Below are 27,509 nucleotides of genomic sequence, written 5' to 3' on the forward strand. Positions count from 1 at the left end.
CGGAGGTACTGGAGTTTGGCAAGGGTCTTTCACTGTGGAATAATACCTGGCGGTCGATAGAAGCAGGTGATTGCCATTGCTCTACTAAGAAGGTTCAGTAAGCTGTGAGTGATTTTTGATCATCAGCTCAATTTCTAAGCCCAGGGCAACCGTCTGACCTCCTCTTGCTTCTTCCTACTAAAGGGTTTACGGAAGATTTTTCCCTTTATCCCAGGGGAGCTTAAAAAAACCATTGTAGTAACGCTCTTGCTGTCGAAATTAGACTATTGTACGCACTTTTCATGGGCATTGATAAGACCCAGATCAGGAAACTGCAATCACTGCAAAATGCTGCAGCACGATTGTTATTACATATCCCTAAAGGCCATTGTACTTCGGCTGGCATAAGTTCTCTCCACTGCCTCCCTGTCCAGCAAGAGTAGAATTCAAGGCCCTTTGTTTGGTGCACAAGGCCCTTTATGGTGGAGGGGCAGTGGAAATCCAGAACGTGTTCTCATAGTACTCCCCCTCCAGAACTCTCAGATGCACAAATACAGGCCCCATCCACACCCCTAGAATCCGTAGAGCAAGATGGGGGGGGTTGGAGTCTATAATTTTGTGCAGCCAAGCTATGGAATCAAATGCCTTCTACCATGCGACCCCAACTGAATCGGTTGCTGTTCAGGAAAACGCTGAAGACCTGGCTGTTCCCACAAGACTAAAACTTAATTCTCCAGTTCTACAACTTAATCTCTTCCTGATCACACACAGCGCCAAGAGGCCGCTGCAGTCAAGCGCTCAATAAATATCTATCCTATCCTAACCCTGTGTCAAGAGGCCCTGTGCTTCAAGACATGGCTGGAACGTCAGGACATTTTCTTGGCGGTTGAACATCTGGTGGGCTCTCTGAATGCCAGAGCCAACAAAGTCAGCTGTAGATGCCCTGTGGATCACGAATGGTATCTGCATCCTAAGATGATGCAAGGTCTCTTCTGAGATGTATTTGGTTCCACCAAATATGCGCCTTATTTGCCCTTCTGTGTGCTGGAGTTTCCAAGGCGGCTCTTGCTCTGAAACGCATTTTGTCTTGTATCCCTTTCCCAAGACGATCAGGGACGACCTTGCCCAAGTCATTTTTGTGGACCGGGTTGGGCACAGAGAGTATGGTATTCCAAACTCCTGAGCAGGAACATCAGCCAATCAGTTTGCCTCTTCATAAGGATCTGCTTTCACAGCAAAAGAGCAGGGTCCTTCAACTGAACCTGTGCATGCTCCACCTTCATGCATGGAGATTGAGTGGCAGCAATTAACCGTTTTGGACCTTGCTGCAGAAATCTGCAGTGTCATTCTGGCAGCCGAGTGTTCCTCAATCAAGACAATATACGCATGCCGTTGGGCCATATTTGTGGCTTGGTGTACTGCCACAAAATGTTGATCCTCTCTTTGTACCTTTGTCTGAGTTGGTGGTCTTTCGTTAGGCCGGCAAGTCTTTCCCTTGGGGACAGTTAAAGGTTATCTTTTGGTCATATTGGCCTTCTTGCACTTGCCAGATCTGCCTTCCCTGTTCAAGTCATCTGTATTGACCCGTTTTCTGAAAAGTTTCCAACACGTTTACTCCTAAACCCTTCATCATGCCCCAGTGGGACCTGAACTTGTCTTTTTTTTCGTATGTGCTCACCATGCAGGCCTATGCATAGCTGCCCTCTGGGCCTCTTGACCATCAAAATAGCCTTTCTAGTGGCCATTACATCGCTAGGTGGGGTTAGAGTACTGCAGGCAGTCTCTGTGCACCCTCCTTAAATGACTTTTTTCCCCAGATAAACTGGTTCTGGAGCCTCTTTCCTACGGAAAGTGATGATACTCTTTCACGTACGCCAGATGAACAAGTTGCTTACCTTTGCTAACATCTTTTCTATTAAAGACTCTAGCCGGAAATGTTTTACAGACACTCCCATCCTCCAAGATCTGACAAAAGATTTCTCAGTGTCGGCACGCCGGTTCAAAAGCATTATTTCGTGGCCCCTTGCTTCTGGCTTCAGAAAAAGAAACTGTGTCAGTGTGCTGGGGTGGTGCCTATATATAGGCACCGCACACTTTACTTTTGGCATGGATGACGCAGAGCTGAACGACAACACCTACCGCTGTGCAGAGGTACTGCTCGAGATTTTCCTGATCCATTCTGATGCTAGGAAATACTCTAAGGAAAGGAATCTGCAGCTAGATATAGTATCTACCAGATAAGGCGTTTCTGAAGGTAAGTAACTTGATCTTTTAGGCTTGACTAAAGGTTTATTTTGCCAAGTCAAATTTGCAGTTTAGAACAGCTCACAAGCTGCAATGGCAGGATGGGCACATGTTTTAAAGTACTACTTACGTGGGTGGCACAATAAGTGTTACAGTCCCACTAGTAAGTAGCATTTAATATACCGGGCCTGGATAAACGGTATAAGGATTTACTAGCGACTTAGAAGTAGTTTTAGGGAATGAGCCCAAGCACTTTAGCACTGGTTAGCAGTGGTAAAGTGTTCAGAGACCTAAGGCCAACAAAACCAAATTCAGCAAAACAGTAGGGGAGAAGGCAAAAGGTTTGGGGAGGTAGACCATCCTAGGGCTGAAACGCCATTCCCATTCTGTGGAATGGCCTCCTTTTATCATTTAAAAATGGGCGACGTTAGTATCTAGCACACTGATACAAACATCTGAAAGAGACACGTTAGTGATAGATTCCTTACCTTAGAATATCCCCAGGCGTCATACTGGATCAGGAAAGTTTTGCGTAGCAGTACCCTTGCGCGTCGGTAGGTGTCGTCTGCGGCTCCGCGTCCGTCGTCGGCGTCGTGGGCGCCGTGATGAGGTCGTCGGAGTACTTAGACGCCGCCTCCCCGTGCTGACGTCAGTTATTCTTTTTTCCGCACCAGCCAGCGCAGATCTGGAAAGAGCAGTTCCCTAGTCACTTTTTGACTAAACTTTTGTGATCTCTTTTGATCCATTTCGAAGTCTTTACGACTCCGACTGTGCCGTTAGGGATGCCCGGATTCAAGCATTGCGACGAGTGCGACCGTACCATGTCGGTCACGAATCCCCACCGCCTGTGCCTGATGTGTTTGGGCGTTGACCATGACGACGAGGCCTGCTCCGACTGTCGGGCCCTTTCGAGGAAGGCCAGGCGGGAGCGGTCCCGCAGGCGACTCGAAATCTGCCAGTCGGCCCCGCGCCGAGTGAGGTCCCGGTCCCACGGGAGGTCGAGGGACAGGTCGCGGGGACGGAGCCGTCACAGCTCCGGGAGTCGGCGCCACTCCTCCGGGTCCAAGTCGTCAGGTAAGAAGCACAAGAAGTCGAAGAGACATCATCGCTCTTCCGACTCCCCCCGACGCTCGCGCGATGCGGCCGGGGGTTCGGGTGACACCGCCCACGCGGCTCCTCGGGAGTCGCGGGCGCCGCGTTCGGCCCCATACCCCCCGGTCCCTGGGCTGAACGCGACGCCGGAGGAGATCGAGCGTTTCCTCATGGCCATGAGGTCCCTTTCTCCTCCGACTGATTCCACGGCGCCTTCGGGCCCAGTGAACCCGTCTGGGGGCCCTAGTGGGTCGGGGGCTACGACCCCGACGCCGTCGGGTGCTTCGGCCTCGACGCCGCCGGCGCCTTCGGGCCCGGCGCCGCAGGGCTCCACAATCCCGACACCGCCGGTGCCCTCGGGCCCGGCGCCGCAGGATGCAGCGGCCCCGGCGTCGTCGGTGCCTTCGGGCCCGGCGCCGCAGGGTGCCGCTGGACCCTCGTCGGGGGATGGACAGTCCCCGGTGGACCTTACGACCCCCCCGGGGTCGGTCCGTATGGTGTCCCCTCTGGCGTCGTCCTCGGGCGGCGCCGGCCCCGATACCTCCTCTCACTGGGTTCCGACGTCGGGTCGACGTCTACCGACGCCGCTCTCGACGCCGTGCGGAGAATTTCAATTCTATGAACCCACCTCAATTGCTTATGACCCTGACTCTCAGGAGATGGGGGACAAGGATAATTGGGAGGGGTCTGAGGACCCTCTGACAAGGGAATGTCAGTCTACCATGGACTGGACAGGAGACCTTGGGGAGGCCAGTGGCCTGGACACCTCTCCAGACACTGGATTCGTCTCTCCTCCGACCGTGGCTTCAGAGGAGGGCGCTACATATAGTGTGGTGTTGATGAGGGCTGCTAAGGCCTTGGGCCTTGAGCTCCCCGTCGCGGCTGTGAGGACTAACCTCCTCACCGAGGTCCTTAAGCCGCAGTCATGCTCCATGGAGCCTCTGCTGCTGTTTAATGAGGCCTTGACGGACGTTCTTTTGGGCACATGGTCCAGGCCCGCGACAGGTTCGCCTGTAGATAGGAACGTGGCCAGACGCCACCGCCCGGCCCCGGGCGACCCATGTTTCCTGTCCACCCACCCCACCCCCGAGAGTCTGGTTATCCAGGCCTCTAACTCCCAGACCGCCTTCCCGACGGCTCCTCCCGATCGGGAATCCAAGAGGTACGAGGCCTATGGCAAAAAGGTGTTCTCGTCCCTTAGCTTGGGACTGCGGTCTTCCAACACTGCATGCCTCTTGGGCCGTTACACCCACTCTCTGTGGGAAACGGTGGCGGAAGTGCTGCCAGAGTGTCCGTTGGAGGTACGGGCCAAACTCAGCCAAGCCCTTCTGGAGGGCCGGGACGCAGCGAAGTATAATATCAGGTGCGGGCTGGATACTACTGACTCGCTGGGCAGAGCGATGGCTACGACGGTGGCGATAAGACGCCACGCCTGGCTGAGATCCGCCCACTTCTCGGCAGACGTCCAAAATACACTCATGGACATGCCGATCGATGGCCGTCGCCTCTTTGGCGACAAGGCAGATCATGCGCTTGAGCGCTTTAAGGACTCCAGGGCTACTGCCAAGTCCTTGGGCCTCTCGGCCCCGCACCAGCAAATGAGTGCCTTTCGCCCCTTTCGTGGCCAGGGAAGGGGCGCCCCCACACGTGCCGCCAGCCAATCGCCGCAAACTGTCGTCCAGCGCGGCGGCGGCCGTGGAAACCGCCGTGGAGGTGGTCGGGGAAACAGGCGGAGCCAGTCCACACCTACCCCCGCAGCATCCGCCTCTAAACCCTCCTAGTCCGTGCTTTTCGGCCCATGTGACGCCGGTGGGAGGCAGGGTTCGCCATCACCACTCTCACTGGCGCACAGTCACTTCGGACAGGTGGGTGCTGCAGATCGTCCGAAGGGGCTACTCCCTCCCCTTCGAGACGACCCCTCAAGCCATGCCACCGCAACACCACCGCGTTTCGGGGGATCACTTGCGGCTCCTGCAGGAGGAAGTTTCAGCCCTCTTGGCCAAGGGGGCCATCGAGCGCGTTCCTGGGCCAGAAGTAGGACGTGGTTGCTACTCCCACTACTTCCTGGTACCCAAGAAGGGCAAAGGGGGCTTACGCCCTATCTTGGATCTGAGGAACGTCAACGGCTTCCTCCGGAAGGAGAAGTTCAAAATGCTGACACTGGCTCAGGTCTTGGCTGCCCTAGACCCAGGAGACTGGATGGTAGCGTTGGACTTGCAGGATGCGTATTTCCACATCCCTGTCCTGCCGGCCCACCGGCGTTACCTGCGGTTCACGGTAGGCCTCGAGCACTTTCAGTTTACCGTGCTCCACTTCGGCCTTACCAGCGCCCCACGGGTGTTCACGAAGGTGATGGCGGTGGTCGCAGCTCACCTGCGCAGGTTAGGGGCTTCAGTCCTCCCCAACCTAGACGACTGGCTGTTGAAGGCGGGCTCGCCCCAGGCAGTCGTCAACCACCTCCAGACTACGGCGGATCTCCTGCACCGGCTGGGGTTTTCCATCAATGTGCCGAAGTCACACCTGTGCCCCTCTCAGAAGCTCCTTTTCATCGGAGCGGTTCTCGACCCGGCGCAGTTTCGGGTTTACCCGCCCGAACAGCGGGTCCGGGATATACAGTCCCTGATTCCGATCTTCAGGCCGTTATCCCGGGTTTCGGTCAGGTTGACGCTGTGGCTTCTGGGGCTGATGGCCTCCTGCATCCTTCTGGTGCATCACGCACGGTGGCGGATGCGGGCTCTGCGGTGGGACCTGAAGTTTCAGTGGGCCCAGCACCGGGGCAACCTGTCCGACCATGTCCTGATCTCGGAGGGCACTGCGAGACAGCTGCAGTGGTGGCTCACGGACCGCGATTGGGTCAACGGCAGATCCCTCTCCCTTCCCCAACCGGAGCACGTAGTTGTGACGGACGCGTCCCTCCAGGGCTGGGGAGGCCACTTGGGAGAGGCGGAGATCAGAGGACTCTGGTCTCCGGCGGAGTCCCGGCTCCATATCAATCTGTTGGAGCTGCGGGGGATTCGTCTGGCACTGAAAGCATTCCTCCCGTCTGTCCGAGGGAGTGCAGTGCAGGTGTTCACGGACAACACCACCGCCATGTGGTACTGCAACAAACAGGGCGGAGTGGGGTCGTGGACCCTATGCCAGGAGGCTCTGCGCCTCTGGCAATGGCTGGAACATCAGGGCGTGACTCTGGTGGTTCAACACCTGGCAGGTTCTCTGAACGCCAGGGCGGACAAACTCAGCCGTCGGTGCTCGATGGATCACGAATGGCGTCTGAACTCGGACGTGGCGCAAGGCCTCTTTCTGCGATGGGGAGAGCCTTGGTTAGATCTATTCGCCACCGAAGAGAACGCGCAATGTCATCAGTTCTGCGCGTTGGAATTTCCAAGGCGGCACTCGCTCGGAGACGCTTTTCGTCGCGAGTGGAGCTGCGGTCTGTTGTACGCCTTTCCGCCTATACCTCTTCTGCCCAGAGTGCTGAAGAAGATCAAGCGCGACCGGGCACAAGTCATCCTTGTGGCTCCGGACTGGGCAGGAAGGTACTGGTATCCCGAGCTACTCAGTATGTCAGTCGATCCCCCGGTTCGTCTGCCTCTTCAGGAGGACCTTCTGTCACAGCAGCAGGGGACGGTTCTCCACCCGAACCTGTCCAGTCTCCACCTCCATGCATGGAGATTGAGCGGCGGCAGTTGAGGCCGTTTGACTTGCCTCCTGAAGTTTGCAACATCATTCTGGCAGCCAGGCGTCCCTCCACAAAGTCAGTATACGCCTGCAGGTGGAACAGATTTGTGGCATGGTGCACAGCAAAGGCTGTGGATCCCCTCAATGCCCCTCTCTCTGAGGTTCTTCTCTTCCTTCTTTCTCTTGCCCAGCAGGGCTCTGCTCTGGGCACTATCAAGGGCTATCTTTCGGCTCTTTCAGCCTTTCGACCAACCTTCTTTGTTCAAGTCCCCTATCGTAAATCGATTCCTGAAGGGCATCACTCATACCTTTCCTCCTGTTCCCTTCGTGATGCCTCAGTGGGACTTGAACCTGGTTCTAACATTTCTGATGTGCGCTCCCTTTGAGCCACTTCACAACTGTCCACTTCGCCTTCTTTCTTTGAAGACTGCCTTCCTGGTAGCCATCACCTCTGCCAGGAGAGTGAGTGAGCTCCAGGCCCTCTCCTTTCAGTCCATCCGGACAAGGTTGTTTTGAGGACTAGGCCCTCCTTCTTGCCAAAGGTGGTCACGGCCTTCCACATTGGGCAGTCCATCACATTGCCCACCTTCTTTCCGCCTCCGCACCCCTCGAGAGAGGAGGAGAGGCTCCACCGTCTGGACCCAAAACGTGCGCTCTCGTTCTATCTGGATCGCACACGCCAGTTCCGGGTGGATGATCAACTCTTTGTTGGGTACGCGGGCGCTAAGAAAGGGAAAGCGGTGCACAAGAGAACCATCTCCCGATGGATTATCATGTGCATTCAGGCGTGTTACTCCTTGGCTAAGAAGGAGCCACCTGTTGGGCTGCGGGCTCATTCCACTCGAGCCACGGCCACTACAACTGCCTTGGGCCAAGGTGTGCCCTTGCAGGACATTTGCCAGGCAGCTACGTGGGCCTCGTTGCACACGTTTGCTAGGCACTACTGCCTGGATAGTCAAGTCCGGAGAGACGGCTACTTTGGCCGCTCCGTACTCCAGGACTTTCTGGTGTAAATATCGGTTCGCAGACCCACCACCACGGGGATGGTATTGCTGGGGTATCTATTCTAAGGTAAGGAATCTATCACTAACGTGTCTCTTTCAGATGCACAAGTTACTACTTGTGTAACGATATATCTGTAAGAGACATTAGTTAGTGATAGATTCCTTACCGACCCACCCATCCTCCCCGTTCTGCGAACCGATATCTAGGGTTAAGATCTTCCCCTTTCAGGGCCCTAGTTTCTTGGCACCAGTGTTGGTTTTTGTCATGGCTCTGCGCTTCTGGCGCGGAAAAGCTGTGGCTAAGAACTGACGTCAGCACGCGGAGGCGGCGTCTAAGTACTCCGACGACGTCATCACGGCGCCCACGACGCCGACGACGGACGCGGAGCCGCAGACGACGCCTACCGACGCGCAAGGGTACTGCTACGCAAAACTTTCCGGATCCAGTCTGACGCCTGGGGATATTCTAAGGTAAGGAATCTATCACTAACTAATGTCTCTTACAGATATATTGTTACACAAGAAGTAACTTGTGCAATTGTCCATGCCCCGTATCTGAGTGCACTGAAATGGTAAAGAATCTGACATCATTGTGCAGATGTAGCTTTTCTGTGCATCCAGCTCTGTAACTTCATAGAAGTGAGGAGCCACACAACGCTACCTAGTGGCGTGCAGGAACACTGCTGTGAAAATAATCTTTAGATCCAATCTGGGGCGGCCATGGGAATACTCCAATGTAAGAACTCTGTGGTTATATACAATATCTACCTGTAACACTACAGCTACAACACTAATAATACAATGTTATGTACTTTGTATCTCAAGTCAACTGCATGTGAAGTTTTGATGCTAACTGGTTCCTTCAGGTGAGACATGCACATATCATACAACAGAGTAGCTTTCAACGAAAAACATATTTTTAATATTTAATAGCAAACCTTTCATTTTTCATTTCTTCTTCAGGTATCTAAACATGGGCCTCAACTCCTGACATCTCTGATTAATGCTATGGATGACAAGGATGACAGCAACAATATAGTCACTCTGGAGGCCAAATCAAGCCTATCCAAACTTTTGTACTTTGTGGGTGAGAAGGATATCCGCTCAGTACTCATCCACATTGCCATCCGCATTCGACCGTTTTTCGACAATGTGAGTACGAACTAAAACATTTTTTTTATTTCTTTATGTCAGGTTAATGATCTGGTATGATGTGGGGATTTTACTGAAATTTTTATTAAGTACAACTTTCAAAGACCAATGAAAAGTGGAAACATCCGCATTAGTTTTACAATTGAGAACTAGAACGGGGTGGTCCTAATATGCAAACAATATCTGGTAAAGTTTCTGCATTCTGCAGTAGTTTTCCTACTCTTGGTTTTTCTTACTCGATTTTGAGGGGGGTAGTAGAGCAGAGACAAAAGCACTTCTTGTGTCATGCGAATCTCTCCAATATCCATGAATAATTTGAATATCTCAGCACGCATGCGAGATCCCAGGCACCCCATAAAAGAAAAACATTTAAAGTTAAAATTCATATTTATTACAAGCAACACATTCTACAGTTTAAAGTAGTTCTATTTATACTGTATACTACACATTAGGCTAAAACATTACCATATTACCCCAAAACTACAGATAATGCATCTCTAATAATTTGCGTGTATAAAGTGAGCTTTCTGTGGGTATTTCTTTTTAGCTGTATTCAATCTCATTTGACATTTTCTTAATACACTTTTTGTGGGAATTGCCTTGTTTTCCTCTATTTTCTCATCATGCCAGCTATCTTTGATAGATGCCCTTCATATGATGATAAGAAGTCCTGTAAAGAGAAACACCATGTTTGTGTGTTTTCACTTCAAGATCCTCACTTCCTGACAAAGTTTATTGTCTATTTCGAGATTCCTAAGAGGTACCTCAGGGACAGGGAAGACATTTATGTGATAGTCAAAGCAGGGGAAATAGGCTGCTCTGCCTTCCAGTTCACCACTTCCATATATGTAAGGGAGCTTTCATCCTCCTCTTCTTCCCCTGGTGTGACCAGGTCTGATACCCCCTTGGATCCTCAGGCCATTCCTTGAGTCGCTGGTGCTCCCGGTCAACATCCAGGCATTCCATGCTGTGGTTGTCGGCGTTGAGAAATTATACATTGAGACACTTGTTGATATGGAGTATTTTAGGAGTCTCCCCATCAGTGTCTCATGGCTCCCCTTTGGTGACATCTGTTCCTGCATCAGCAGCCATGAGTGCGAGGGATTTCCCTGTACCTCCATCAGCACCAACGGGTCAGACATCCTCCAGAGAGGTCATGAGTTGGGAAATGCCTTCTGCTCTATGCCACTTCCTTCACCTCCTCAGCAGCGACCTAAGAAGAGAGCAACATGAAGATCACATCTCACCCCATTATGAACCCTCCAAGAAAGAGAGAAGCATTACTCCAAATTCACAAGAGACAGCATCTCAGGAAAGGTGTTCCAGGCATGGAGGGGGCGCTGGGTGGCGCACACGCAAGATGGCCACACTATCGTGAGGCTCCTGCAGCCTGGCGTCTAAATCCTGAATTTATCCTGCTCACTGGCCCCGCTGAGAGCCCAAACTGCAGCCTACCACGTCTGTTGACCTGCTGGGACTCCGGTGTGAAGATCGGCCGGGGTTGAGCCCTCTCTGCGCCTGCTACGACGACATCAACTCTCCGCCACGGGAGCGGGCGGAGAGGCGTGGAGCCCAAGAGCGGCTTCAACTCTCACGCGAGCCCGCACCTGCCCACGAGGCGCCTAGGCCATTGGCGCGAACCTGGCGGAGGCGCCGCGGGCCTGAGAGCGGTTCGGAACACTGCTTGTAATAACCGCTCCCCACACAGTACTCGAAGAATCTGTCCTGGTAACTACGATCTGAAGCGAGCCCCATCTGTGCAAGTGGCGGTGACAGCGGTAGGTGGAGAGCTGCAGCTGTGCCCCTTGCAACTACCACCCTGGGCTTCACGGCAGCGAAATACATGTAGCCCCTGTCATCCTGGTGAGCCACCCCAAGCATGGACGCCTCCCAAAGCAATAGCGCACTCACCGCCTCTGTCAATACCCGCAACCCAGCACTGCAGCCCATCCACACCGCCTGCGGCCGCCATAACTTGGAATGCGCCCGCCTTTCAGCAGTACAATTCGCTGATACAGGCTATCTCCACGCAGGCTGCCGCATAGCCTTAGACGGTGGATTGATGTAGGCTCCAAGGATCAGCATGCCTGAGGATGCCCCTATGCCTGCTCACTGAAGTGCCGGGAATACCCTGGATAAGCGCCGTCACGCGCTCAACTGCTGCCAGCCTCCATTTCTAACCAGGTGACGCCAGACGGGCGACGCAACCCTTTTCCCCTTGCGGTTTTGCCTGCACGTGGAGCCGCAATTGGATTCCTGCACGATTGGGGTGTGTGTCCCCTGCCATTGCAACACAGCACGGAGGACGCTCTGGATCTCCTCCGACCCTACCTGCTTCATTCGAGAGAGTTTTTCCAGCACTAGAACGTTCTCCCCACTGCACTAAAAATTCAGCTCTCTACCGTAACACGGACCCTCATTGAGAACAGCTTACGGGTGCAGACAACTGCTTGCATAGGCATACTTGCAGCTGATAGTCCCGGTGGGCCACCCCATACCTCCTCTCAAGCACAAGAATAACGGACGAGAAGGGAACCACCCACACACCACTGCTCTGATATCGTCCGCTCAGCACCCGTTACGGCGGAAGTCACCCCTCTAAACGCGCGCAGTAGCACAGCGAGGACATTGGCGGGCCTTGCATACGGGCCAGCATGGGAAAGCCAGACACCCGACAGCCTAAGCTCAACTTCAAAAACACCAAAAGGAGCGCCGGAGCCTACAAGATGACCAAGACTTGGACAAAGGGGACTGTGCCCAGGGAAGTGCGACCACACCATCTGATGACGTGCAAAGTATCCTTCAGGAAGTCCGTCAGGAATTCACCACTATCGTCGACAAGGTGGATAGAATGTCAACTCGAATGGACGCTATCGCGCATAAACTTGAGGGGCATGAGGACCGCATAAAAGAAGCAGAACTCCACATGTCGGACACCAAGGAAACATAATGCCAGGTCACAACACAAAGCGCTCACAAGGATAAACTTTTAAAAGTCATCGCTGCGAAGAATGAGGACTTCAAAGCGCGCAGTAGGGGCAATAGTATTCGCGTCCTAGGGATCCCTGAGTCGACCAACACAGGGATGATGGAAGAATACGTTGAAAACCACTAATGTCATCGATCGAAGCAGAGTCCTTCTCCAATCAGTTCATAGTAGAACGAGCACACCGCACCCTGGGACCGAGCCCGCCACCGGGCAGCACACCACTCCCTATCATAGCGAGACTTTTGAACTACAGGGACTGGGACGTTGCACTCCGTGTGGCGAGAAGCAAACAACTGTCCTATGATGGCAATACGCTCTCCATATATCCTGATTTTACTCCCACAGTTCAAGCAGAAAGGCGCAAATTCACGGAAGTCAAAAACAAGCTGCGACTGGCCCAAATGCACTTTGCACTGCTATATCAGGGTCACTCACCAGGGCAAACAACGATTCTTTACTAAGCCTCAGCAGGTGGACGAATTCTTAAAACATTTGAAACGTGCGAACCGCAACACTGGGTCACTAGCATCGTCCCAACAATCCACCTCGATGGGAGCAGAGGATGACTCATAATGATTGTAGGAGAGTAGGGTCTGCAATCCTATGATCACCCAGATTTTTTGCTTTTGTTTCACTGGTTTACGACTTTCTCTGGCTGTGGGCCTGCCAATCAGACCAACAGCCTGGCTGTTCTCTCTCTAAATTACAACATGTACCCTAGGTGCATTTACCAATTGGTACTGGGCCACCTTATCAGACCCTGTAACTCAGGGCATAGGTGTACCCAGGGCTGCCAGGGGCTGCAGCATGTATTATGCCACCCCTGGCTGGCCTCCTAAATTTGACACAACTGGCTGCATGACAGCTGGGGCAAAGTCGTGTAATCACCCTTTGCTGTAGGTGTAGTATACCTATACCTAACCCTAAAATGGACACACCGATTCCTATCAGTCACTCCTATGGCAGGCCTTGACAATCCTGAAGGCAGAGTGCTTGGAATCGTGTGAGATGGTGCTCTGGCATGAGCTGAGCCTGTCTGCAGCTTGCGGAACCAAGTCCTAATAGCTGTTCCATGATATCGCATACCATATACTCTTAAGTGCATTATAATCCTCGCGGTTAAATGCTAACTTTGGTATTGCTTTATCAAAACATGTCGAGTAAGGTGTCATACGAATTGGAATACTAACCCCTCGCCAATTCTGGCGACGGGGTTAGCATTCCACCCTTCTAGAGGGACACGACATGCATGTAACTGTGAACCCCGGTTAAAGTTAAACGAAGCCTCAGCCCCACAAAATGGATGCTGCCACCACAGACACGAGTCTGACCCCCTGCAGCTGGGAGTCCTTCCAGCGAGGGGAGCCTGGACAAAGGGTTTCCTGTCAGGGGCGGTGCTAGCACCGTCCCAGACATGGTTTTGTGTATCCTGGGTAGGCAGGGCTTTTCAGGAAGGTGACTGCTGAGTGGCACCCCGGTGCTCACTACGCATAGGCCGGTCAGAACCAGTTCCAGGGGCACACCAGCCCCTGGCCTGGGGAAAGTCCGGCATGGCAGAGGGGTGTAACCACCCCCCTCCTAGTCCCACCCATAGGCAGGACCTAGTCACCGGGTCAGCCCCCTTTTCTAGTATAAAGATGGGAGCGGGCCCCCTGTTCAAATTAGATCATCTTTGGAATCAAGACACGACTTTCTACGAAAGGACATCAAGATTTCTTCTTCAAGATTCTCCCTTGTGGCTAAGGAGTAGTCACCCTGCATCAAGCGGGCACCATCCTAAGAACACTGCGGTCTGCTGCAAGTCCTTCTTCACGAATCCGACGACCCAGCTCGACGAGACCCGGCTTCCCTGGCACCTCTGACCTCTACTCACCTCTACAGCAAAGCTGAGAACTGTGAGTGCGACGAGACCTCGAGGGACCGACGATCGCCAAGACTGCACGACTTCTTTGTAACAAGCCCACCGTGTGCTCCACTGGTGAGTGCTTTGGGGTCCGAGAAGCCCCAACCCTGAGCAGCTCCAGCACCCAAGATCAGCCCTCCAGCATCTCCACGATCTGCGTGGGGCCCTTCTGCTTTTGCGTGCTCACCGCGCTGTGTGGCTACTAGCCGGCTGGCTTGTGGCCTTCTTCACGATGCCCGACGACATCACTGCTGCTGGTCTGGTTGCTCCAGACTGGCCCTTGCTTCCTTGCAACAGAGAAGCACCCCGGACCCTCCTGGTCCACTCCAGACGCCATTTTGAGTCCACCGCGTGGGCTTGAATTTGCCAAGGCTTTGTTGCCCAATCCTGGGTCCAGCGACGCCGACAGCTTCATCCATCGTGGGACAGCTCGCTCCTCCATCCTGGTCGCCGACAACGCCTCCTGGTCCGTGAGATCTGCGAGCACAGCGTCACCCACTCACCTAGTCGAGGTGACTACCATCCGGTGCCCTCCTGGTGCCACCTGACTACTGGCTAGTAGTCTCGAACTTGGTCCCCTCTGCTTTCAGGTGTCATCTTCCTTCGATCCAGGCTTGGATCCATCAAACTTTCTTCACTGGTCGCCTGCCAGCAACTTCTTTCTTCCAGGCTCCTGGTCCGTCTACGAGGATTCCCGACGTCTTTTGAGACCTATGCAGCTGCAGCCCCTGGGCTAGGTAACTTCGGCATTTCGGTGCCCCAGCATAGCCTCACTATCCAAGGGTCAGAATCCACTTTCGTTTTCCTCCTACCAGGTCGGGTTCGCCCGAGAACACTAACTTTGTCATTACTAGCTACCATAGACTTTGTCCCGCATCACGCGTGAGTGTGCACACTCTGCACCTGAGTCCCCTAGGCCTCCTAGAAGTAATCTGAAGATTCTATAGTCAAGTCCTAGCGATTCCTAAGCCTATTAGTACTGTACTTACCTGCTAGTAATTTCGCATTCCACTTTCAGAGTATATGGTTTTCCGTGCCCCTCGGGCATTTGTGTATACTGTGCTAACTTAAGTATTTTCGTAAGAGTTTTGTTTTGTGCTTAGTACCCTGTCCTCATAAAGAGTACAGGGCTGTTGTGAATCTTAATAAATAACTTGTTTATTTTCATAACACTTGTGTGGTGTCCTTTCACTTGGTGTTCAAGGGGTATATGTGTGGTAAACAGCTGGCTTAACACGCCCTCTCGAGTCTTTAGCCTTAGACTGCTCGTATCCACGCTACTAGGATAGCTGGTCTATAAGGTTGACTTACAACCAATCATCAATAAGGGTTGCTGGACTGATACATAGTGTTCACTAGAATAGTGAGCACTGCATATCAGGCCACCTTCTCACAATGATCACTAAACAAATATTCAAAACTACCCGAGAGACAAGAAATGCAGAGGCGACCGCCTGACAGCTGAGATTACATTTCAGGACACACACACCTTTCAGCTGGTAGGCCACTCTGAGCCCTTTTCTATTGGCACGCCATGCACCCTCTATCCCCCTGAGTTAAATCATTCCACCTATTATGGACTCAATGGGTGAGGTGCACATGTTCTGGCACCTAGGGCTTTCCCCCAACGGGCATTCCCCCATTGCTGGATATACTTTGCAGCATATGATTTGTTTTTGTTTTTTATTGGGGCATGGGAGGGAGAGTGGGCGCTGCTTCAGTGGGTTGGTGACACGGGGGAATGTTTACGTTTTAGCATGTCTCTTCTCTAACGGAACGGGATATATTCTTTCACAGCCCAACACGCATGACCCGTATCTTAGTGCGCCCTTTCAGTTCATAGTCACATCCTACCTGAGCCAATGTCAGCCGCACTTCCCCCCGGGAAAGTGAACATAGTTACCTGGAACTTTAGAGTGTTAAGGGATCCACGAAAGAGGTGCCAAATCATAGCCTACCTGGACAGACACCATGTTCACATTACGTTTCTCCAGGAGTCGCACAGTAATCCCCAGCACAATCATACCTTTGCACAGAAATGGGCTGACCATAGAATTTTTTCATCCTACTCATATGCCCGAGGCGCGGCCATTATCATAATAAAGTGAACACCCTTCGTTTTGATCGGAGCGCTTAGCGACCCTGAAGGGCGGTATTGCCTTGCATGGGGGCGACTGGGAACAGACTCAGTGACGCTGGCATGTTGCTATGGTCCCAACATGGACACTACCGACTTTTTCTCGACCCGATGGGGCAAGATTCTAGAGATCGGATCCACACACATCATTTGGGTAGGGGACTTTAATGCTGTGCATGACCCTTCACTAGACAGATCTAACTCATGCCCGCATCACTGTACAAAATCCAGCTCGACCCTCCAGAGCATAGTGACATCATGCTTCCTTACGGATGCCTCGAGACATGCGCACCAGCTCCCACGCGAAGGCACACATTTTACTACCCAAGCCGCATCGTCGGCCCGCCTGGACTATATACTACTGTCAAGAGGGTTGGTGCCTGCTCTAGAAAGCGCTACACACCCCGCACGCACATACTCAGATCATGCCTCAGTTGTATTAACTTTGCGCCCCACAGGGTATTGCACCCTCACGTTGCAGATGGCGGTTACAACCCACTACACTTTTGGATCCGGTTTTTCAGCAGGAATTGGCGGGGGAGATAAGTGACTTCTTTAAGAGAAACAAAGACTCCTTAGAGGAAGTGGGAACCATTTGGGAAGCTTTTAAAGTCACTACCCGTGAGCTTTGCATTTCCAAGAACGCGGTTGTACTACGTGATATACAGAATACACTGGGCAGGCTGGAGACGGATTACGGGCATTAGAGACACGGATGTCCACCAGTCCCACTGAGGCCCTACTAAGTAAATTCCGTAACACACTGACAGAATACACAGACACGGCCAGCCGTGAAGTCGAATTTAGAGGCAAATACTGGGTAGCTAGGAGATACAGGGAGGGTGAACTCCCTGGGAAAGAGCTTGCAGAAATGGTGCGCAAACCTCGCTTTTCCAGCTATGTACTGGAGATACAGGGACCTGATGGAACGCTCCACCGAGACACGGCAGGCATACTTGACATCTTTACTAAGCACTACTCCTCAATTTACACATCCACTAGAACTGAACCATTGGATTTGAGTGACTATACAGGTGATGTGGCCTTGGGATGGCTGGGTAATGTCCAAAGAGAATTTTGATGTGCCCCCTTTGAACTGGATGAGGTCCGCAAAGCCATAATGCAAACACAATCCGGGAAAGAGGCCGGAATGGATGGCATACCCATTGAGTTCTACAAAACCTATATGGATCAAATAGACCCTATATTGCGCAAAGTATATGAAGACTCGCTCAAATCTGCCATACTTCCACCTTCAATGTGAGAAGCATTAGTGACGTCTTAACTAAAACCTGACAAACCTCCAACTAGTTGCGATTCATATCGCCCACTTTCCCTGATCAACTGCGACACCAAAATCCTCGCCAAGATCATAGCTAATACACTCAGCCTATTGATGGAAAAATTGGTGCTCCCTGACCAGTCGGGATTTATACCTGGAAGAGCCACTTCCCACAATCTAAAAACTCTCTTCACGGTTCTCCACAACGTGGCACCTAAGCTCCCCTCGGCTGCAGTATTTCTCGATGCCCCTAAGGCATTCAACTCTGTTGAATGGGACTATACTTTTGCCATCATGCGCTGCATGGGATTCCCCCCTCTTTTTGTGTCCTGGATACAGCTCCTACATCATCGACCAACAGCCAAAGTACTCATAAATGGGCACACATCCCCTCCTTTTGAGATTTCAGGAGGCACGAGCCCCGCTATCACCCCTTCTCTTTGACATTGCGGTGGAGCCATTGTCGGCGAAACTCCGGCAGCATCATCAGCAGCTGGCACTTCGCTGCAACTTGCGGCGGGTTCTAGTGTCACTCTAGAAATATAAACAAGGGTACTCCCAAAGATTTAATTTTAGGTCTAGAGGGGGAGTGAAAATACAAAAAACTGAAAACTGGAACCTCTTAACTGACCTCTTTATTTCTCAGGTGATAGACTAAATCTAATCAATTCACATAGGATGCAACATGAGTAAAGATATTAAAACTAGCATGTTATTCTTTAGTTTTCCATTTATTTTCATTTTCATTATTTGAAGTAGAGAAACATTTTTATAACATTTTGCATATTTTTTTAAGACAAAAACAAATAAATAATTCAGTGCAAGAAATTCGTTATTTACAATGATAAATTTGATATGAACCCCACAAAGGAACTGTAAAGTGCTGTCAATCTATCCATCAGTCATTCCACATCATTCACTCACAATCTTGCATACTCACACTGGTGACAAAAATACAATGGAAACAAACAAAGGGCAACAATACATCTGAGATCCTAAATAGTCTTTGTAATTAAGTGTCCATTTCTCTTTGGCTTGATTATACCCAGTTTGTGGGTTATTTGATTGTTAACTTCTTTCTCCTTTTTGCTTCTTTATATGAGGGTCCCAGGTGTGTAGGTCAGTTAAGAGGTTCCAGTTTTCAATTTCAAGTGTCACTCTATGCAGATGATATCACCCTGTATATTAGGCACCCACAGGACAATTTAAACCCTATCCTATGTGAATTCCTACGCTTTCTACAACTGTCAGGGGTAAACATTAATTGGAAAAAATCTAGTCTCTTCCCACTGACCTCCTCGACATCTAAATTTTCCCTTGACTTCTGGTTAGAGTGGTGCGACTCGGATTTAAAATTCCTGGGTATCCACATCTCCCGGGATAGGGAGGAACCGATGCGTCTAAACTATGACACTGCCATCGAGCGCATAAAGGGCTACGTCACTGATAAAAATGGTTATTCTCCCACAACTACTTTACCTTTTTCTCAATATTCCATTTCATCCTGGCAGATATTTTTTTCAATTGCTATATACTGAACTGATCCGATTGGTTTGGCGGGGGGGGGTAAACATTCGCGAGTTAGCTGGAGCATCCTTACAAGGCCCTACGTGCAAGGAGGTTTTGACATTCCGGATATGGAGCTGTATAACCTAAGTGCCCAGGCGCACTCCGTTCATTATTAGGTGTACTCACCTCGTTATATGCCACAAGTGGCGGCGGAACAGTGGCTGGCCGACCCCATACCCATCGCAGGCGCGATTCACACTGATATACAGCCTCGCGAGTAGGAACCCACTACACTCACATGTTCGATAATGGCATGGAAACGTATACAACTCATTATGCGAACTCCCATGCTGTACTCATCAAAGCTACCGCTTGTATATCATCCCAAACTGACACTACTGCTGGAAACAGCATTTCGCCGACTCCTAGGTCGTGTTCGCATCAGCACATGGGGGGACCTGTAACAAGGGGGTTCATTTCGCACCACAGATACATTCTTCCAAACACATCAGCCGACCCCACTGGACACCTTTCTATACATACGCCTTTGACAGGGGCTACGCTCTATTACCCCAGACTTCCCGCAAGAACCCCCCAGTCTCCTCCTGCTCATTGTGATGCTTAGCACAACCTCGCCGAAACGCCTTGTCTCGACAATATATCATACCGTATATACTCAGCGCCTCAGGTCTCCCTGTCCTGCGCGAGTACACTGGGCTTTAGAACTCTGCTTTGAATTATCCGACGAGCAATGAGAGTACTGCGGTACGCAGACGGAGCAAATGTCAGCTTGTGGCAGACTGTGCATCACACATTTGAAATTCATACACCGCACATATTACACCCCTGCTAGGATGCACGAATACAAACTCAAGGAATCTGATAGTTGCAACAGATGCGGCTGTCCAAATGCTGATTTTCTACACCTGGCCTGGAACTGTCCTGGGGTACAAGATTACTGGAGTCAAGTCTTTGACGCTCTGGAGGAGATGACTACAATATCTATACCGAAAACTCCTCTCCTTGCCTTGTTGGGCTACACGGAACACATTCCTAAAGCACAGCGAAAGTATGTCTCTCTAAGTCTCTTGCTGGCCAAAAGAAGAGTGGCCTGTCGATGGGGTAGGGGACGGGCACCTAAATTTAGAGATTGGGTAAAGGACTTTGTGTATTGCCAGAAACAGTTATCCCATTATGCGGAGCTACTTCCCACTGCCTCACGCCCTACAGACATCTGAGGCCCCCTTACGTGTTATTTGCTCGCACACCCCAGCGCACATCCAGCCACTGACGCGCCAACGTCCTTGACTCCACCCTCGCCTCATTAGCAGAAAGACGCTCCTTCTCCACCCCCACAACCCTAATTCCATTGCCGCCTCATGTCTTATTGTTGGCCTCCTCTTCCCTCAACCTGATGATACATGGATGCATGCTCAGGTGATTTTACTTAAGCTCACGTGTTTCCTACCACGCTTCCAGGCTTACCACTACGTTGTGTACCTTGATGCTTTTGATTATTAACAACTGCTAAAGTTTGACTAGCCAATTATGGAACGCTCAGGAACACTACTGTATTGGACACCAGAATGCACATTGTTTTAAAGTCAACACTTGCTGTACAACTATTATATGCGATCCCGACTCATGTATGTGATGACATGTTTGTTACTTGTAACGTAAGCAAATCCATAACCAAATAAAGTTAAAAAAATTAAAATAAAAAGTCTTCCAGGCACATATCTATCAGTCCTCCAAGAATACCTTCATTCTCTTCAGGCTCTGACCTCTGCAGCATTTTGGTCAGGTCTCCAGGTTTTTTACCTCCTAAAATCTCCCGGATGACGTTGTGACTTCTAAAGCTTTCAACAGAGCTGCTCTGAAGCTTAATATTGAAACTGCATCTCTTGTCTAAAACATCTGTATTCCATAAGACCTGTCTTCCGAAATCTCAAGCGAGACTTAAAGTGGCTCTTATTTAAGGTCTCTTGACCAACCCACGCACACTTTCCTGGTAAGATCTTTGGACTAATGACAAGAAGAGAAACAGGGTGCCAGAATCTGATTCTGTCTTTCGGAGGAAATCATCAGCCCCTGACCCCCTTGGTGGTTTTTAGCAGCTAAGAAATCTTATAATGCTTCTGGTGCAACTTACCTGCTTCTTCTGAGAACGAAAGGAAGAGGATATTCTTTGCATCCTACCCCTGCCCTGAGGGAATGTATATAGTATCTTAGAAGCATGAACTTAGCCATAAGGCAGTGAAGTCCTGTATAGGGTTGGAGACCAGCATAAAGTCAGCAAATGATAGAGAGGTAGCTGGGTTATGGATAGTTCATTCAATGGGATATTATGGTTCTTTAATGAGATGAGTCTTCAACTATATTTCAAATTGTAGCAGAGTTGGGGCAAGCCTTATGGGTATATTGTTCCTGATCCTGGGTGCAGAAATTGAAAACGCCAGTTCCACTGCACTAGAGCCATTCCAAGTGGGAACTATGGAACTGAATGAACAGTTCCTCTACAGAGGTGTTGAGGAGTATAGAGAAGACTTCAGGAGTTCCCTTCAAGACGGAATGATAACATACGAGCAGACCTTTCGTGCAGCCAGAGACTCCGCTAACCTGGCCGCCATGGAATTTTAATCTAGCAAAGCTTTTGGTTCTGTAGGAAAATAGGATCTGCTTTCGTGGTCACCCCCGTCTTCGCACTCGGATGTCAGGTAAGTCGAAGCACAAGAAGTCGAAGAAGCATCATCGCTCTAAGACTTCTACCCGGCCGACGCGACAAGGGATGTGGGTGGTACCCCTCCCACGGCTCCACGTGCGGAGCCAGAAGGGTTGAGTCCGGGTGGCTAGGGAGGAGGGAGCGTCTTATGCAGTGGTGTTGCGTAGGGCGGCTGAGGCTCTCAGACTCGAGCTACCTACGGTGGCAGTCAGGACTGACAGAGGTGCTTCAACCGGCAGCGAGCTCTTCAGAGCCCTCACGGACATCCTTTTGGGCACTTGGTCCAGGCCCAACACAGGAGCTCCTGTGGATATGATGATAGCTAGACGCCAGCGCCCGGTTCCAGCCGATCCCACTTTCCTCTCCCAACACCCCACCCCTGAGAGCTGGGTGGTCCAATCCTCAACCTCCAAGGGCACATTGCCTAACGCTCTTCCTGATAGGGAATTCAAAAAGCTGGACCATCTTGGGAAGAAGATGTTTTCTTCCTCCAGCTTGGGACAGTGGTTGGTAAACACGGCATGTCTGTTGGGCCATTACACCCACTCCATGTAAAATATGGTTGCGCAGGAGCTGCCTCAGTGCCCGGTGGAAGCCCAGGTCGTACTCTCTCGGGTAGTTCCCGATGAGAGAGACGCAGCACAGTTTACCATCTGCTATGGGCTGGATACCGCTGACTCACTAGGCAGGACGATTTCCACGTCGGTAGCCCTTCGACGCTACACCTGGTTGAGGTCGACTAGTTTTTCAGGGAATGTCCAATCCACCCTAATGGACATGTCCTTTGATGGCCGTAGACGTTTTGGTGACAAAGCAGACAAAACGCTAGAGCGCTTTAAGGACTCTTGGGCTACGGCCAGGTCCTTGGTCTCCACCACCCGCCCTGCGCAGTCTGCTTTTCGCCCCTTTCGTGGTTATGGAAGGGGTGCCCCGCCACGTCCCGCCCAGAGCCAAAGGAATGTGCAACATGTTCAGCCCCTGCATGGCTGGGGACGTGGGAACCAGTACCGTGGTTCCGGGGGCCAGCGGGCGGGCCAGTCCACCTCAGCCCTGTTAGATTAGTGGGTCTCTGGTTGGCACAGGTATGCACTTGTGACAAGCAGGGACCCTCTCCTCTAGTCAGGGTAAGGGACTCCTCAGAATAACCCCTGCTCACCCTCTAGGTAGTGTGGCGCGAGCAGACAAGGCTAAACTTCAGGGCGTCTTAGTCAGTTAAGCATTCATGATCACACACAGTAATAAAATGACCCCCCACAAATGGGCACTAGGCGTAGTTATGTAAAAATAAGTTTTCTTTATAAAAATATGGAAGTAGATAATTGCAGGCTTAATACAAGATCAATATAACGTTTGAATGAGGCCACAGTACTTTAGTTGTAATGAGTTCTTTCAAATGCTTTAAACAAGGCTCAATTCACCAGTTCTTCTAACTTAAAACTGTCCCAGAACACTCAAGGCAAGATTCCGTTCTACTGGCAAGGTTCGTTAGAGGCTGTGCGCTTCGTAGCGCTCTTTCACGACCTGTGCGCGTCGAATCGGAAGGTCCTACTAAGTCCCTCGCGGTAGGCGGCGTACGGCGCGGCGGGTTTGTAAAGGGGTTACGAGTCATAGGCTTCAGTGCGACTCGTACCTCGGGATGGAACAGGAAGGCTTTCCAAGTAGTACACGCCTCCCGGACACTTCAGTCCGGGGCGCAACGCACGATGCAGAAGTACCAGCAGCTTTTGGTCTACAAAGGGGCGGTGCGAGTCGTAGGCTTCAGTGCGACTCGTACCACGTTTGAAACAATAAAAACTAACAACAACCTTGCCAATGGATATGCGCCTCGCAGACACTTCCGTCCGGGCGCGGTGAGCAGTACAGCTTGTCACAGTAACTTTTCATGGATCTTTAGGGTCTGTGGCATACTCCTCTGGTACGCTGCGCTGGTTGTCGTACCTTCGGATCTGCGGGGCTGACAGCGTCCAAATGCAGGCAGGCGCGGCACGGAGCTGCTAGTACGGAACATACCGGCGGCTCTCTACGTGCGGCGGGTCCTCTTAAGACTCGGGGGAGCAGAGCGGGGCGGCCAAGTACGTCTTGATCGTACGCGCCGTCCGGGGCTTGAAAACCGCACCTGGGTCTAATTCCGATGGGAGCGGTGAGGCACAGGGTGCGCAGCAGGGCGGGCGAGGTGACGGAGTGCGGGCGGCCAAGCGGGACGTGGGGTGAGTGGCTCGAACTCGAGTGGGGCTCACGGATGGCGGGGGCGGCCAGGCACAAGGGTCACGGCCTAAAGAGGCGCACTGGGGATCACAGCTCCGGCGAGGGAGGGACACAGCAGGTCAACAGCAGGCAGGCGAAGACAGGATGAGCCCAATGGTCCTGGGGCTCAGTTCAGGGGGCCAACTCACTTCCAGGCCCTTGGAGATTTGTTTCAGGCACAAGTTTTGCAAAGTCCTTTCTGGTCTTTTCCTCTCCTTTCTCAGCAAGGCACCTACTGCAGGCCAGTCTCCCAGGTCAGAGACAGTATTCCTCCTCCAGCTTCTCCAGGTCCTTCTAGTCGGACAGAGGTTCGTTGTGGTCAAAACAGGATCTAAGGTTAAGGAGCAGGGCTCCTACTTTTATACACAGTTTCTTTCATCTTTGCAGGCCAGGGTTCCTGTGCCTGGTTCAACCCAGTTTTGGAGCACTTTGTTTTAGAAACTCTTGCTGTTTCTTTCAGGGTGCAGGGCAGAGACATCAGACGATCCGCAGGAGGTAGAGCCAGCATTGTGGTGGCAGAGCACAGCCCTATTCAGAGTCAAGGGGCACTCCTCCCACCTATCCTGGGGGTAATCCCTCTATTCACCACCTGGCAACGCAGACTGTCTCCTGGAATCCCCCAACCCTGTCACTCACAGAAACCAGACAGCAGATACACATCCTAGCAGAGGTGTGCTGAAATGGTTAGGCAAGCAAATGCTAACTTTCTAAAAGTAGCATTTGCAAACACAAGATATTAAAATAAACTTTACTAAAAGAAGTATTTTATTATTGTGAGTTCAGGCATGCTAAACTTGACTTTCTACCATGTTCCCTGAGCCTGCTGGGATTATAGAGTGTAATAATTCCAGCAGCCCATTCTGGCCTATGAGAACAGGTAGCCTTACAATAGTGAAAAACGAAAATGGCTGTAATTCACTATTAGGACATGCCACACACATCAGGGCTTGTCCTACCTTATGCTTACAATGCACCCTGCCCTTGGGCCTACCTTAGGGGTGACTCACATTAAGTAAAGGGAAGGTTTAGGGGCTGGCAAGTGGGTGCACTTGCCCAGCCAGCATGACAGTACCAGGCTGCACGCCGGGGCTGCAATGGCAGACCTTAGACACATTTTACTAGGCTGCTCCTGTGGGTGGCACAACCAGTGCTGCAGGCCCACCAGCATTTGTATTTACAAGCCTTGGCACTCCTGGTAGACTTTACTGGGGACTGACAGTAAACCAAATAAGCCAATCATGGAAACCAATCAATGTATACACTTTTCATAGGGAGCACTTGCACTGATTGGCAGTGGCACAGTGCCCCGAGCAGCTAACACCAGCAAAAAGTGGAAGGGAGACTCACGCCAAGTTGCCAGGTCTAACACACCCCCTCTGCAGCAGCCTCCTAGTCCGACCTTTCAAGACCACCATTTGCCAGAGGGCAGCAGGATTTGCCATCACCTCCCCCACTGGCGCACCATCACGTCAGACAGCTGGGTTTTACAAATAGTCCAAAGGAGCTATTCACTACCCTTCGAGACTACCCCTCCATCCATGCCACCTCAGTACCATCGCATGATGCATCTGATCATCTGGCCCTTCTCCAACCGGAAGTTTCGGCACTCCTGACCATGGGAAACATTGAGCACGTTCCTGTCCCAGAAGTAGGTTGTGGTTGCTATTCCCACTACTTTCTGGTGCCCAAGAAGGACAAAGTCCTGCGTCCTATCTTGGATCACAGGCACGTCAACCACTTCCTCCGGAAGGAGAAGTTCAAAATGTTGGCGCTCGCTCAGGTCCTGTCTGCCCTCCACCCTGGAGACTGGATGGTAGCCTTGGTTAGATCTATTTGCCACCAAAGAGAACGCACTATGTCAGTTATTCTCCGTGTTGGAATTTCCAAGACGGCACCCGCTAGGCAACACTTTTCGTCACGAGTGGAGCTGCTTTCTATTGTACGCCTTTCCGCCTATACCACTTCTGCCCAGAGTGTTGAAGAAGATCAAGGGTGACCGGGCCCAAGTCATTCTTGCGGCTCCGGATTGTGCACGAAGAGTCTGGTATCCTGAGCTGCCTCACATGGCCATCGATCCTCCGATCAGACTGCCTCTTTGGGGGGATCTTCTGTCGCAGCAGCAGGGGACGGTCCTCCAACCGAACCTGTCCAGCCTCCACCTCCTTGCGTGGAGATTGAGTGGCGGCAGTTGAAGTATTTTGACCTGCCTCCTGAAGTCTGGGATGTTAACTTGGCAGCAGGTGTCCCTCCACTAAGACTATACTCCTGCAGATGGAACAAATTTGTGGCATGGGGCACAGCATAGGCTGTGGATCCCCTTTCTGCCCATCTTTCTAAGGTTCTCTTGTTCCTCTTTCTTTGACCCAGCAGGGCTCTGCTCTGGGCACTCTTAACGGGCTACCTCTCGGCCATTTCAGCCTTCCTTAGGCTTCCTGATCAGCCTTCTCTTTTCCTCCTTTTGTAAATCGTTTCCTCACGCATCTTTTTTCTCCTGTTCCCTTCGTAATGCCCCAGTGGGACTTGAACTTGGTTCTTACATACCTTATGTGCGCTCTCTTTGAGCCGCTACCTAACTGTCCTCTCAGGCTTCTAACTTTAAAAACTGCCTTTCTGGTGGCCATCACCAATGCGTGCAGCATGAGTGAGGCACAAGCTCTTTCTTCCAACCATCCCTTTCTGGCTGTTCATCCAGACATGGTCGTCCTCAGAACTTAACCTTCCTTTCTTCCCAAGGTGGTTACTTCTTTCCACATTGGCCAAACCATCACTTTGCCCACCTTCTTTCTGCATCCTCCAAAACAGGAAGAGAGGCTCCACCGTCTGGATCCAAAACATGCACTTTCCTTATACTTGGATTGCACAAAACAATTCCGGGTGGATGACCAGCTCTTTGTTGGTTACGTAGGCACTAAGAAAGGTTGGGCTGTGCACAAACAGACCATGTCCTGGTGGGTCGTTCTGTGCATCAAAGCTTGCTATTCTTTGGCAAAGAAGGAGCCTCAATTGGGACTGCATGCCCATTCCACTAGGGCGACAGCAGCTTCCACTGCTTTGGGACTGGGAGTCCCCTTAATGACATATGTCTGGCAGCTATGTGGGCATCACTGCACATGTTCCCCAAACACTACTGCCTAGACAGCCGAGTCTGGAGAGACAGTTTCTTTGGCCGTTCTTTTCTCAAGGACTTTCTGGTGTGAACTTAGCTCGCAGACCCACCTCCGGGGTTGGTGTTGCTGGGATATCTATTCTAAGGTAAGGAATCTATAACGGTTTCTTTCAGTTATATCGTTACCGAAGGTAAGTAACTTGTTAATCAGAACCCCAGTCTCTGTGCTTTTTCCCTTAATTGGACACAGTGAGTTGTTGGGTACACTCCTGATTGGATACTGGTTTACACTTGTAAGTCTCTAGTATTTGGCACTAAGATGCCCTGGGCATAGGTTCACCAGGTGTCTCCCATGGGCTGAAGCATGCATTGTCCGCTGGGAAGGGTCCTTCTTCTTTGAAATTGCAATCTGACATCTAGCCGCAGATTCCCTAACTTAGAATATCCCCAGGCATCAGACTGGATCCG

At 51.4% G+C, this 27,509-nt stretch overlaps 1 protein-coding gene across 2 annotated transcripts in view; it reads left to right on the plus strand.

The window, feature by feature from the left end:
- Positions 1-27,509, plus strand: part of MROH1 (maestro heat like repeat family member 1) — a 2,204,128-nt gene that overhangs the window by 2,032,115 nt on the left and 144,504 nt on the right. For both annotated transcript variants that reach the window (XM_086966435.1, XM_086966436.1), the window contains exon 38: positions 8,961-9,149. In XM_086966435.1, coding sequence (XP_086822561.1) covers positions 8,961-9,149 — 189 coding nt within the window. The remainder of the gene's footprint in view (positions 1-8,960; positions 9,150-27,509) is intronic.

Source organism: Lissotriton vulgaris, chromosome 4_1, assembly GCF_964263255.1.
Source record: "Lissotriton vulgaris chromosome 4_1, aLisVul1.2, whole genome shotgun sequence".
Taxonomy (NCBI): Eukaryota; Metazoa; Chordata; class Amphibia; order Caudata; family Salamandridae; genus Lissotriton; species Lissotriton vulgaris.